Source organism: Lycorma delicatula, chromosome 11 (assembly GCF_047948215.1).
Source record: "Lycorma delicatula isolate Av1 chromosome 11, ASM4794821v1, whole genome shotgun sequence".
In the NCBI taxonomy this organism is placed as follows: domain Eukaryota; kingdom Metazoa; phylum Arthropoda; class Insecta; order Hemiptera; family Fulgoridae; genus Lycorma; species Lycorma delicatula.
This window is the reverse complement of record NC_134465.1, coordinates 1,283,598-1,296,690: the sequence shown is the minus strand read 5'-3', so window position 1 is coordinate 1,296,690 and position 13,093 is coordinate 1,283,598. Positions and strand designations below refer to the sequence as shown.

The 13,093-nt window shown below is 28.9% G+C and overlaps 1 protein-coding gene across 4 annotated transcripts in view; it reads left to right on the top strand.

Annotated features, from left to right (window-relative positions):
• Positions 1-670: 670 nt before the first annotated feature.
• The window catches only part of LOC142332210 (uncharacterized), a 46,901-nt gene continuing 34,478 nt past the window's right edge, over positions 671-13,093 (top strand). For 3 of the 4 annotated variants that reach the window (XR_012758221.1, XM_075378502.1, XM_075378500.1), the window contains exons 1-4: positions 671-1,117; positions 5,773-5,833; positions 10,788-10,937; positions 11,665-11,814. Coding sequence is in view for 3 of the 4 variants with exons in the window: in XM_075378502.1 (XP_075234617.1) it covers positions 10,791-10,937; positions 11,665-11,814 (297 nt within the window). In the remaining variant the exon portion in view is untranslated. Of the gene's footprint in view, positions 1,118-5,772; positions 5,834-6,091; positions 6,222-10,787; positions 10,938-11,664; positions 11,815-13,093 lie in introns of those variants that run through there. The other variant, XM_075378501.1, reaches the window with a different exon arrangement.

Here is a 13,093-nt window from a genome sequence, read left to right as displayed (position 1 = left end):
TTATGTCATTTCTACTCCCCTTTCCATTGTTAAGTAGAAAATCATAAGTATTTTGATTCAGGACATCAACTACTTTACCAAAAGTAAAAATTCCTTGAATCCACAAGTCAGAAATCAAAACATCTGCTTCTATCTGAATCATCTGTTTTCACTATTAAAATGGCTTAATTAAACTACTAAAAATGTACATAACCACTCAATGGTAAACAAATTATGGCAACAATTATTTGGTAAACTGGTTCATCAACAGCAAAATTCCCACCAAGGAATACAATCAAACTTTTAAGTTTGTATGTAAAGTTCCAATCCAATTTCGACGTACGCAATAAATTTACTCTGTATAATAAAAGTAATTACATATTCTTTAGTGCTTCTCTACTAACAGTACAGTCAGGAGATTTTAAAAATTGATTCTTTGTTTCATAACTTCATTATTTTTAAATTTCGTTGTAAAAGGAAGTGTTGCCAGTTGTTAAAAAACATCTTCGTTAAAAATATAATTGCATTTTTATTGAAGGGTAAAGAAAGTAAGTAACTTACAGTCTTTCTTACATTATTTTGAGAAGAATTTTTTTTGTAAATTGTGAACTAGAACTCATCTACGAATAAAAAAGTATTTTGAACTAAAAAGTTTAAAAACACATGTATGACGTAGAAAATTGTACGTCAATATACTGCTTCTTCACTTAGTTTCTGACATTTGTAATTGTTAACAGCTGTTATTTCCACTAAAATCGTTATCAGGTTACTATTTTCTTATTTATTATTTAATGATTGAAGTGTTATTACAACTTGCTTGGATAATTGAATTTTGCGCAAGTGTGAACGCAGAAACTTGGGTTTAAAGCTGTGAGCGAAATACGTAGTGATTTTCTTTTAACAATTCATCTGTTATTAGTTTTTATTTAGTTCTTGTTAAAAGATATCTATGGATAAATTATAATGAAAATCGATGGAACTGAGTTGATTGCTGTTAGATTCCCATTTAGTATTCTGCAGTTCCTTGATAGCTTTGAGGTCCATTTCTGTGTTTGCGAATAAAAATATTGATTGTTGCAGTGTAATAATAATTATGGGCTTATTTGGAAAATCTACTCAAACAGATCCGAAAGAACAGGTAATTTTGTATAATGATATATTTTTTATTTGTTACTTCGTCTAGTAAACATAACCTTTTAAGGGTATGATCAATTTATTGTTCCCACCTACTCTTTTTATACCCTACTTATTTATTATATGGTTTTTTTTATGTAATCTCTCCTTATTAGCATTTATATCGCAGGTTTTAGTTAGTTACTGATTATCATTAATTTATTATGTTGGTAGATGTCACTTTAATTTTTAAGAAACTATTTACTGCTATAAACGCTCTAACTGAAACAGGATTGATGTAATGCAGAATAAATGCACAGTAAAAATAAAATTATGTAAAAACTTAATTAAAAGTTAAAAAATAAATAAACAAACAATCATTCAGTTTAATTCTGCCTGTTAGCAAAATGTATTTTTTAGATAGATGTTCATCTAAACAAATGTGTCTAATCAACATAGATTGTGAATGTTTCTGCCTTTATTGGCTGTGTATATTATATATATATTTTGTTACTGCCATGAATGTGCTTTAGTAATTCTAAGCAATTACTTTTATCACCTTCAATATTTTTTTATACTTTAATATACCATAGTAAATGTGCTTAGGATTAGGAAAACACAAGATCTAAATGTTGGAAAGCAGGTGTTTACAGCAGGTAAAAAGTCCACACTGTTTTATCTGTGCTCTAGTCAATTAGCAATCAGTTTTGTGAGATGTGATGTGCTGTTCAGATCCTAATCCATTATGTGGAGAGAGATTAGTGTTAGAGATAAAGTTAAGGTTAGAGTTTTGAGGAGAAGGAAATAAACCATAAACTAACCTGAATAATTGTCAGAGTCGTACACATGACTAACAACATGAAATATGTAGTGTCTTTGTCTCTGAAGTAACTATATTTCTCTTAAACATAAACATAGCCAAGTTGCCTACGAAATAGTGTTAAATATTGCCATATTTGGTAATTTAGCTGGCTTACTTTGGATGGTGTATCATCAATTCTCGGTATGTTATTCTTGTTTAAATCATTAATGCGAAACTCACAAAACTGATAACTAATTTACTAGAGTACTTGATCTTGCACAGGTCACCCACTGTACAAATCTGCTTTCTAACATTTAGATCTTGAGTTTTCCTGAACCTTAGCATATCTACTACAGTATATTAAAGTATGAACAAAATTAGTTGATCAACTATTTTCTCATAATTATCGATTTTTATTTTTTTTGTCATCATTCAAATCACAATGCATATTCCATTACTGTCTTCTACGCTAACCATTTAATATATTTACTTCAACCCATTAACTTGATCATCACTATTATTTCACCCTTTGTCTTTTGGTGGTTTTTACCTTTGGTGTCTTTGGTGGTTTTTTACCTATTACCAAATTGGTAATTGGTTATCTAAGTTTGGTTTAGATGTCTAAATGAATAGCCTGCCAACCTAGTTTATTTCTTTTACAGGATTCTGCTACATAGTTCTCTTCTTGCCTACTTTTCTTAAGCCCTCTTCTTTTCAAATTTTATTGAAGATATTCAGCGTCATTTTCAATACAGTTTTCAAAGATGTCTAGTGTTTTCCTTTCTATTGTCTGTTTTCACAAATGTAAAGTACTACATTCCACACAAATTTTTCAAAAATCTGTTTCTAATTCTTACATTTATGTTTGATAATCTTTTTTCCTTGAAAGTTCTGATGTTTCATCCATTCTTTGTGATTTTACTATTTCATTAATATAATTCTCCCACTGTGTATTGTATTACTCTATCTCAGCACTCATTTAATTCATTTTCCTCCTTTCTGATATATTTCATCACTTTTGTTTTAATCTTATTTATTTTTGAAGTAAATTTCTCATCAAGCAATAAATTTGTGTAATTTCTATTTCCTCCAATTCATTCTTGATTTGTGTAAAAAAACAACAAAAAAACATTATGTATGTTGTTAACTTTCAAACATTATATACTACCATAGAAAATAATTAAAAAATAAATATTAAACTTTTCCCTCCATTTTTTCTAAAATTGTTTTTAATATTTATTTAGTTGAGGTGCCTCACCCCAAAATCACAACAAAAAAAACGTATATCAAATTAATTCAAAATTAATATTTATTCATTTAATGATGTATTTTGGGTGTTGGAAAATAGAAAATTAGTAAAAATTTACATAACCTAACCTAACGTAACGGTGGCTAACCATGTATCGGTGTATTGCAAAATGGCTATGTTACACTGTTTACTTCCATATTTCTTATGTTTTTTAAGTACATGAAGGCGTTTTCTACAACCTAAAATGTGTCAATCTTCATTCAGCATCATTTTGTTATTACATGATGGACATTGTCTGTGTTTCGACAAAATGCTATGATTGTAAAAAAATTATTATCAACCGACTGAAAGAATTCAATAAGTGTAATAAATGTAAATTCACAATTTTTACATATAAATTTCAGGTCCAGCAGATTTTTTTTCTTCCGTTGTAGCTTGCGTTATTTACTTACTGAACACTGTAAATTCTATAAATAAAACTCAGAAAACTTAGATGCTGTGTGAGAATAGCAGAAAACAATGTAATGTAATGAATAAGTTATAAATAATAAAAGTAGTGTAGTGAATAAGAAAGAGTGTTCTACATTATCCGGAGATGAGAATCTGCATTATCAAGTATATCAATATTCAAATATCTACTTTTCCGCCACATCATTTCCATCATAAAATACATTTCAAAAGATTTTACAGTGATTTGAGGTGTTTTTTTGTGATTTCAGGGTGAGGCACCTAAACTAAATAAATTACCCTTTTTTTCTTTTTTCCAAAAGTTGAAAAGCAATGAGGGTAGACTAAACTTTGTCTCGGTCCCTTCTAAATCATAACTTTCTTATCACTGTAACTCAGTCTAATACAGATTGTAAATAACTTGTCTTTCCCAATATTTGTTTGAATTTTCTTAAAATTTAAAAAAAAATTATTCTATTCTGGATTATTATTGCTTTCTCTAGTCAAAATATAAAACCATATTGGTTTTATTATAAAAGCATGTTTTTGGTACTCTTGCTGTTCTAAAATTGAAATGGTATTCACTTAATATGTGAATACCAAACATTCGGTTCAGTTGTGGTGTGTAATGTAGGTGAAATGTATTGCAGTACGGGCAATATATTTGTAAAAAACTATTAAATCTTTTTAAGTTTCATGTTGTACTGTGGGTTATTAATTATTGTAAACTGCTACAGAAAACATATTTATGTAAGAAATCAATAACAAATTTAAATCCCTTATACATGTAAAAATACGAATAATAAAAATCACAATGAAAGTTGATTGTGAAAATGGTCACTGAATTAGAGAAATAATACATTCAAAAATTGGAAAATGAAAACAATAATGTGGTTTTTGATTTCTACAAAATCTATATAAACAACTAGTGTCAATTCAAGAATGATAAACAGGAATACTAGAATGAAGAAAATAACATTTATTTTGCAGATAAAAGTAATGAAGCTAAATTCAATCTTTTTTAAATAAACTTATTTTACTTATTTATATCTTATTATTAAAATTTTTCAAATGATTTAAGATCATTTAAAAATCTACTTATGTAGAAATATATTCAAATATGATACCAAACATTAGATTCATTGTCCAGAAATATATTGTAATAGGAGCAGAGTAGTTCATGTTACTGAGTGGCTGAGTTATAGTGGTTACATTTACATATATCTGCAGTTTTAATTCTTATTAATTATTTTACATAAATTTAATTGTTTTGAAGAATTGGTCGAAGATGTGTGTGAAATTGTTAACAAAAAATAAAGCTAAGACAGTGCTGATTAATTAGTTTAACGTAATTATTTACATTTTGTTGTTAAATTATAAAATTATGTTTGTTAATTAAAAATGATGTATGTATGAATGTTGTAATTAAAAAACTGATTGATTTAATTTAATTTTCTATTTGATTCAGACCACTTAGTGCAGGTTGTTCATGGAACTAATTTTTTTTTTTTTTTTTTTATTAAAAAAAGGCTAGTCCTGATGTGTTATTTACTGCAATGGTTATGTATAATTATTGCCATGTTAATTAACTCTTAGCTACAGGTGAGAGTCAGCATCCATTAAGTATTACGCATTTGCTTATAAATGCATTACATGCTTACATTACTTATTTTATATGTATTACATGATTGCTATTGTTCTAAACTAGGCAAGGTCAGTAGGTTATGTTACAGTTTTAGTTTAGAATAACTAATTCTTCTTTCGCAGAAGCATACTCTTCCTTTAATGATTGATAAAATACCAGGTGGATATGACGGAATTTATACTTTCATTAATCGATTGGTATGGCCCAAGAATACTTTGTAGTTAGATGTTTATTGATCAAAGGAAATTATACAGACCTGTTGATAGATTGAAAGTAAAATATTGTTTAATGTTATAAAAATGATAAAACTGATTTTTTATAGTGAAATGCAGCTTTGATACAATTACTATAAAAAAATTGACATTCTATAACGAATCCTACTGGTTACCAAAGGTTTACTGAAAATTGCAGTCATATCTTATTTGAGTAAAGTTTTAAAATGTAAGAAATACAAAAAAAACTTAATACTTTTGGTGGGTAGTTGCTGTAAGTAAGTTGTTTGCCATAACTATTTTGCTACAGCTTTTTTTTTTTCAGGTGAATGATTGGTGTCATAAGATAAGGAAGGAAAGCAATCAACTTGATAGGCAGATTAGAGGTGAGTTTTGAGAAAGTAAATGTAATTTCATAAGTAAAACAGTGCTAGCTTTATTAATTATAGCTTTATTTTTTGTTCTCATTCTGCTGCCTCTAGTCTGATGGCACACTGTAATAGATTATTTTATATTTGTATTTCACTATTTGTCATAAAATGTAAATGTTTATCTCATATATTTGTATAAAATTATTGAATGGATTCCAGCCATTCAGCGAGAAGAAGAAAAAGTTAAGCGTTCATTAAAAGAAGCAGCCAAGAAAGGTGATAAAGATGTTTGTACTATTCTTGCAAAAGAGGTCATTTGAGCTCGAAAAACTGTTAACAAAATCCATACATCAAAGGCTCACTTGAATTCAGTGCAGATGCAGATGAAAAATCAGCTATTTAAGTAATTGATTTTATGCATAAAACAATTTTCTTTTCAATTAATCCTTGAAAATTTTGTTTGCTAAATTTGAAGGGAATTCTTTGTTTACATGTACTATGTTTTTTCTAATTAGCAAGGTATAATAAATCTTTCTGTGTTTAAGAAATTTGTATATCACATTGATGTTGCTCATTGACTTTCTTGTAATGGCCGAAAGATCAGTGATATAAGGTTATAAAAAAGTAATGTGAGCTAAGAAAAATGAGACGAATAAATTAATTTTTTGTGATAGTCTTTCTAATGAATGAATATTTAGTGCTTAAAAATTATGACAAATGTGATATATAATATTACATATATATATATATATATATTGTCGCCGAATGGCTTCGATGGCATGTGTCACTTACTAACCTTATGATGGCTCTGAAAAGGGCCGTTTTTGTTGTTGATTGGCTTCAACTCAAAACCTTTAATTGCTAACCTTGCGGTAGCGCTGAGAAGGGCTGTTGTCATCGAATGGCTTTGACGATTTGTAATTCATTACCTTGTGGTGGCCCTGAAAAGGGCCATTTTTTGCGTTAGCTGTGAGAAGAGCTGTTGGGTCCGGAAGCTGATCTCCAGTGAAGTCAGGGAGTTGCAGCTCGTCCTTTGAAGTCTGACCAGGCTTTCCCTCAGCGGCAGTTGGGTCCCCACTACAGCATGGCAATGGTGGCCCCCAGAGCCCTGCAGTGTCAGGTCGGTGCCAGTTGACCTTTGCTGGCGCAGCTGAGGCAATTCTCCCTGAGTGATCCCATGCTGGGCTGGCTTCTGCTGCTGGTAAGCTGGAGCTGGAGTGGGAAGGTATCATTCGCATCCAGCGGCTCCCTTGGTGGGTCAGCCAGGCCTGCTGCTTTGGTGGGAATGTTGGCATCCGCCAGGAGGTTCCACATTGAGCCGGCCAGGGAACTTCTATCTTCTTCCATCTTCTTCTTGGTCTTCTCCAGGTGGTGGTCAACGATGAATTGAATTCACTCTTGTGGTGCACGCTTTTTTATTAGAGCCGAGAGAGGTGGGACTGCAGCACTGCTATTGTGGGAGTACTGCACGGCAGTAGTGATGCTTGTATCAGCGCGTCCATTATGCGCTCACATTGTTGCTACCATTATTGCCTGCCAATATTAAATTAGGCATATATGTGGTAACAATATATATATTGCTTATATATATTATAACATCACTCATTGTGAATGAATAGCATAATTAACTATTTTTCTAAAATTCCTATTTTAACATAACATTTTTATTTGTAATTTTTCTCTAGACTTTCTTTCGAATGAATAATTGGCATATTCTGTCTGATTTTATTGTTGTTTGTTGGATTTAATTAGATTTCTTAAAACATTTTTAAGTTCTTTGGTATAAAAATATTTAAAAAAAATAATATTTACGATTAATTTGCTATCCATTTAATAATTTATATTGTAAATAACAATTAATAAGAACTATTAATAAAGAAAATTATTTTATATTCATTTTTTTTATATTAAAATAAATTATTTTATATGTAAAATTGAAAGGTCTGAAAATTAAATTGGGACAAGTGTTTGTAAAATTTCTTGATATAATTGTATTGTTGTGAATAGTAATTTAAATTCTGTTGGACTCAAGATAAACATTATTAAATAATGATTAACAGAGCTTTTATGTATTATAGAGTGTAACACATCTAAATAAGGAATTAAAAAAGTAATAAAATTGTAGCAAAAAGAATGGATATAATAAATATTTTATTGACAGTACAAATAAAGAAGTATTTATCAAAAAAATAAATAAATCTGCATATAAAATTAGACCAAGAAAAACAATTAAAGGATAATAACAATAAAAAATTACCAAAACTTTCGTTTTTATAAGTACGTAAATAGTAATGTATATAAAGTAGATAATGTATAAGAGCATTACACTAGCTTATGTACCTATTATCATTATAAGATATGTATAGCATCATAATAATAAACAGAATATGAGTTGATTTAACTGTTGATAAATGTATGTTTAATTGGACAATTATATGCAAACATAGACAGGGAAAACATAAAAGCAATTACCAATTCAAGAGAAAATTAGCTATATAAAATAAGTTTTTTTAAGTAAAAAATGTTTTTTAAAAAACTTTTCCATCTAAGACACGTGTAATAATTATAATCATATTTGAATATTTTTTTTAGTAGGATGCACAAGGGTCCATAAAATCACAAAAAAGGTAAACAGAAAGGCAACACATATCCTTGAATAAGTTTACTTTTATATTAAAAAAATAACTTTTAAACAAAGAATAATGGAAAATTTATATTTTACTAAAAGGTATCAATATAAAAACACTTACACATGACATAAAAAAAATAGAAAAATATTTAAAAGTAAATTATAATGAGAAATTGCAATTTAAAGGGTAACAAAACAAAATAGTTTTTGTTTCTGTATTTAAACAGTCGTAGATCTAAGTCATCCAATTATCACAAATGTTAATCTTTAAAACATGGATCCTAGCATAATTCAGGGTATCTGCGACAGCAACCCAATGATATATAATACCTTTCCTTTTTCCCAAGATTTTGCACATCCTGCATTTTCCGGAGAGTTTGTCATTGAAACTGAAACCAACCGCATACTTTATCAGGGAATGTTCTGTATTTTTTACAGATTCCACAGCGGTTCTTTCTGGTTAGCATTTATTTATCGGTGTCTGATAATTTATAAACTTTTCTATGCAAGTATATATATTGATATGCAAGAATGAATTTAGAACTATAGTTCGTTCATATTGAAAAAAAATTTCTTGTGCAAATGAAGGTTTTCCTTTTGCACAGGTAATATGCTAACATTTGTTTTGTCTTGTCACAGACCAAGACACATCGGTTCTGTTGAACAATAGTTAAAAGTTTTTTTTAAGTCAGTTCTTCTGTTGGTCTAAGTGAGATAATTTGTTTTTATGTTACATAGAAATGTATAAAACATCTTACTTATAGTGTCGTTAGCCAATCATCACACCATATTAAAATATAATTTCTCCTTTGCAATAGGTGTCTCTTTACAGTAATTGAAGTTCATATGAACTATGAAGATTATCTTTGTATTCAGCCAAACTGAATAAATTTGGCTAAATATAATAATAGTCTGTATAATTGAAAAAGTTGGCCCAGTGCCCTACTTTTTATTTATTATGTTGAATACTACGGCTCATTCCATGAAATTCATATTTCCAGTAATACTTAATTATTTTTAATAAAAATCCATTTGGTTTGCAGAGTATTAATTTTTATCCCATACTTTTCTAGTTTTTTTTATACATTGCTGAAAAATTAAGCAGCCTCTCCAAAAACTATGGCCTCATCTATTGAAACTTCATGATGTAGGTAATGGTATATTATCATCTTATTGTCAAAATTAATCCTGAATTGTTATTTCATTAGACCCTCCTCACATTTGACCTCATTAATCTGGCTCCTTGGCACAACCAACTATTGGCTGATGAATCATTAATTGAGATCATCACTAATCATTCTACTGATTTCGTTAGGTATTTTCATTATATAACAAACTTTCTGTAGTGAACTTTTGGTTGAAATAAGATCGTTGCTAATACATTAATATGTTTTGTTGAAAACATTGCTGTTCTATGCAAGTTTTTATGTGTCATATCTAGCAAAGCCAATTCAGAGTGTTGTAACTAATATTGTGTAAATATAGTATATTATATTGTACGTTTATTTTTGTTTTTTTAAAAATAAAGCGTATTCTCAAAAGGAAAGCAAAAACATGTTCTGTGCTTATTATATCAAAAACGGTAATGCTCCAAAGATTTGATAAAAGTGAGTCTGTTTAAAAATTATCTTCAGAATTAGGAGTAGGTTTTACGACAATTAAAGACTGGAGCAGAAATAGGAAGAATATTAATTGTAGTACAATGACAGTGGAAGGGGAAAGGTTTTAAATGACCGAAAAATGCTATTAAAATCAAAATCCGAACTGTTAAGACAGTGCTGTTAAGACAGCCTTATCTTATGTTACTGGCATCTTAACTCTTTTAATTATCTTTTTACTACTGAAAATTTTTTGATTCTGTAAAAAATAAATTTTCTTCTTTTATACAACTGAATTGGCTTCATTAATACTTAAAAAAACATGCAATAATACTTGTTTAATTTACAATCAAAGTCTGTATACCCAGTGAAAACTTTTCTTTTGCAAAAAATGTATCATCTTAGGTAATAAAAAATGATGTCCTCTATTGTTATTACCAACTCGTGTATATTTTTTGGAGATTTACAAAAAACTGTTATAGAATCAACTCTGGTTGTCATGTGGTGTTAGTTATAAATATAGATTATTTGTGTAACAAATCATTTCCATACATAACCGACACAGTTTAGTGCATTAAAATGCGCTTTGATACATAACAAGTCTTAAATTATCTTTAACAATATATGTAGTTCCAAGCTCTTGACTTCAGATGTTACGTTTCAGTAATATTTCATTTAACATGCTTATTTTAAGTCACACTTTTGTAGTTGGATATTAATATATCTTTATTTTTTTTTGCAGAGTATGGATGCACAAACTAACGATTCAGTTTTGGAAGAAAATCCATTATCCTTGCCCATTAAAAAAGAAGACATGCATGAAACTGGGCAACAAGAATATTTGTTTGTACATCTTGCCAAGACTGATGCTGAACTGACAATTTTTAAACAAGTAACCTATTTTCTTCTTTATTTTGGTTCAAGTTAAAAACATAAAAGCTAGTTATTGTAAGAATTTTCAATTTTTCTGTTCGTGAAGATATTTTTATTTACTGTTTATAGCCCACATATTATTGAGCATTCATGTCTGACACAAGGTATATTCATTTATAGATATAAATTTTGTACAACAATACGTGAGAAATAAAATACAGTGAGCAGATGCCTCATGCCTTAAACAATGGTGACTAACATATTCATTTTATACCCACATTTAACATTGTTTATATAAATGTTTTAAAAGAGTACAAAGTTATCCTTGCCTTTATGAAGCATGTTCAGTTACAAGAAACTTTGTTATTGGTTTCAATAATCCTTATTCTATGTCAGTGCAATTTTGTTTCCAAACAAGGGTGATGTATTTCTTTATATTTGCACCAGCAACCTGTTTCTTTTACCCAACAATTTAGATTGTGCTTAAGCAGATTGTGCAAACATTTTTCTATTGATCTATTAATTTACTGCCAATGCTTACAATATATCCCTTTTCTGGCACTATCATGTGTGATTATATACTGAAAGGTTCCAGTTGAATATTATTATAGAAGTACTCACACGGATGAGTTATTTATATGAAAATCAATTTATTTTATCATTGTAAGAAAAATAGATATATTTTTAATAGCTGTTAATTATATAATGATAATAAATTATTATTATTACTTTATGTTTTGTTGCAGAGTATGGATGCACAAACTGATAGTTCATTTTTTGATGAAGATCCATTATCTTCCAGTATTAAGAAAAAAATCAAGTATGAAACAGAGCGAACAGAACATTTGATTGCTCCTGTTGCTATGACAGAAGATAAACTTTCAACATCTAGACAAGTAAGATATTTTCATTTCCTTTTTATGGTTTACCTAATATTTAGCATTCTTGTTTAACACTAGAGAATTTGATTCCTTAATTTTCCTTCTACTATTAATGTGAGGCCTAAAATTGCTTCCCTTGTCATTATACTTTTCCTGAAACCAAATCGGTCTTCTTGTAACACTTCTTCCACTCTCCTCTCAATTCTTCTGTATAGAATTCTAGTTAAGATTTTTGATGCACGACTAGTTAAGCTTCACCGTTATCTGCTCCTGCTTTCTTTGGTATCATGACTATAACACTCTTTTTGAAGTCTGACGGAACTTCCCCTTTTTCGTAAATGTTACACACCGGTTTGTATAATATATCTATCGCTTCCTCACCTGCACTGTGCAGTTATTCTACAGGTATTTCGTCTATCCCAGGAGCCTTTCTACCATTCAAATCTTTTAATGCTCTCTTAAATTCAGATCTCAGTATTTTTTCTCCCCTTTCATCCTTTTCGATTTCCTCTTCTATAATTCTCATTACGATTAAAAAAACTAATATTATTAAAAAAAACTAACGCTCTATGCCTTAATCGTTTGGGATATTTTCCGTTTAGTTTTACAAGTAGAATTCGAAAAAGTATAGCCAGCCCAGTATTTTAGAAACACTCTGTACGTAATCATCCCTATTAAAAAAAATTAAGCTCTATGGTTTATTCGTTTGGGATATTTTTCGTTTAGTTTTACAAGTAGAATTAGAAAAAGTGTTGCCAGCCCAGTACTTTAGAAACACTCTGTATACACATACGTAATCGTCCCTATTATAAATACATATAAAAATTAAAATTATTTGAAAGTATTTTTTTTTGTTTAATGGTATTAAAGAGCTCTTTAAATTTTAAATAACCGCATTTAAACGCTTTCTATATAAGACAGGTGAGGACGTTTAATTTTTAAATACCTGCTATTTCTACTAGAGAAATCCATTTAAAAATTAAATCTCTCTCAGTTGTTTTAATATTTTAATACCGTGTAACTGTTTCCTTCTTTATTTAAATAGCTTTTTTCTTTTTTAATATTATTTAGTTGAATAAAATTCAACTATCTTTTTCTTTTAAAAAGATATTTTAATATTTCCCTGCGTATTTTTTTAATTTTTACAATTGTTTTTATTATTATTATTATATATATATATATATATATATATATGTTGTGAATAATTTAGTACTTTTTAACAGGAACTGAATTTTTGGAAGAAAATCGCAAATATCTCGAAAACGCTCGGTCCTAGTGGTCTGACCGTTCCCGT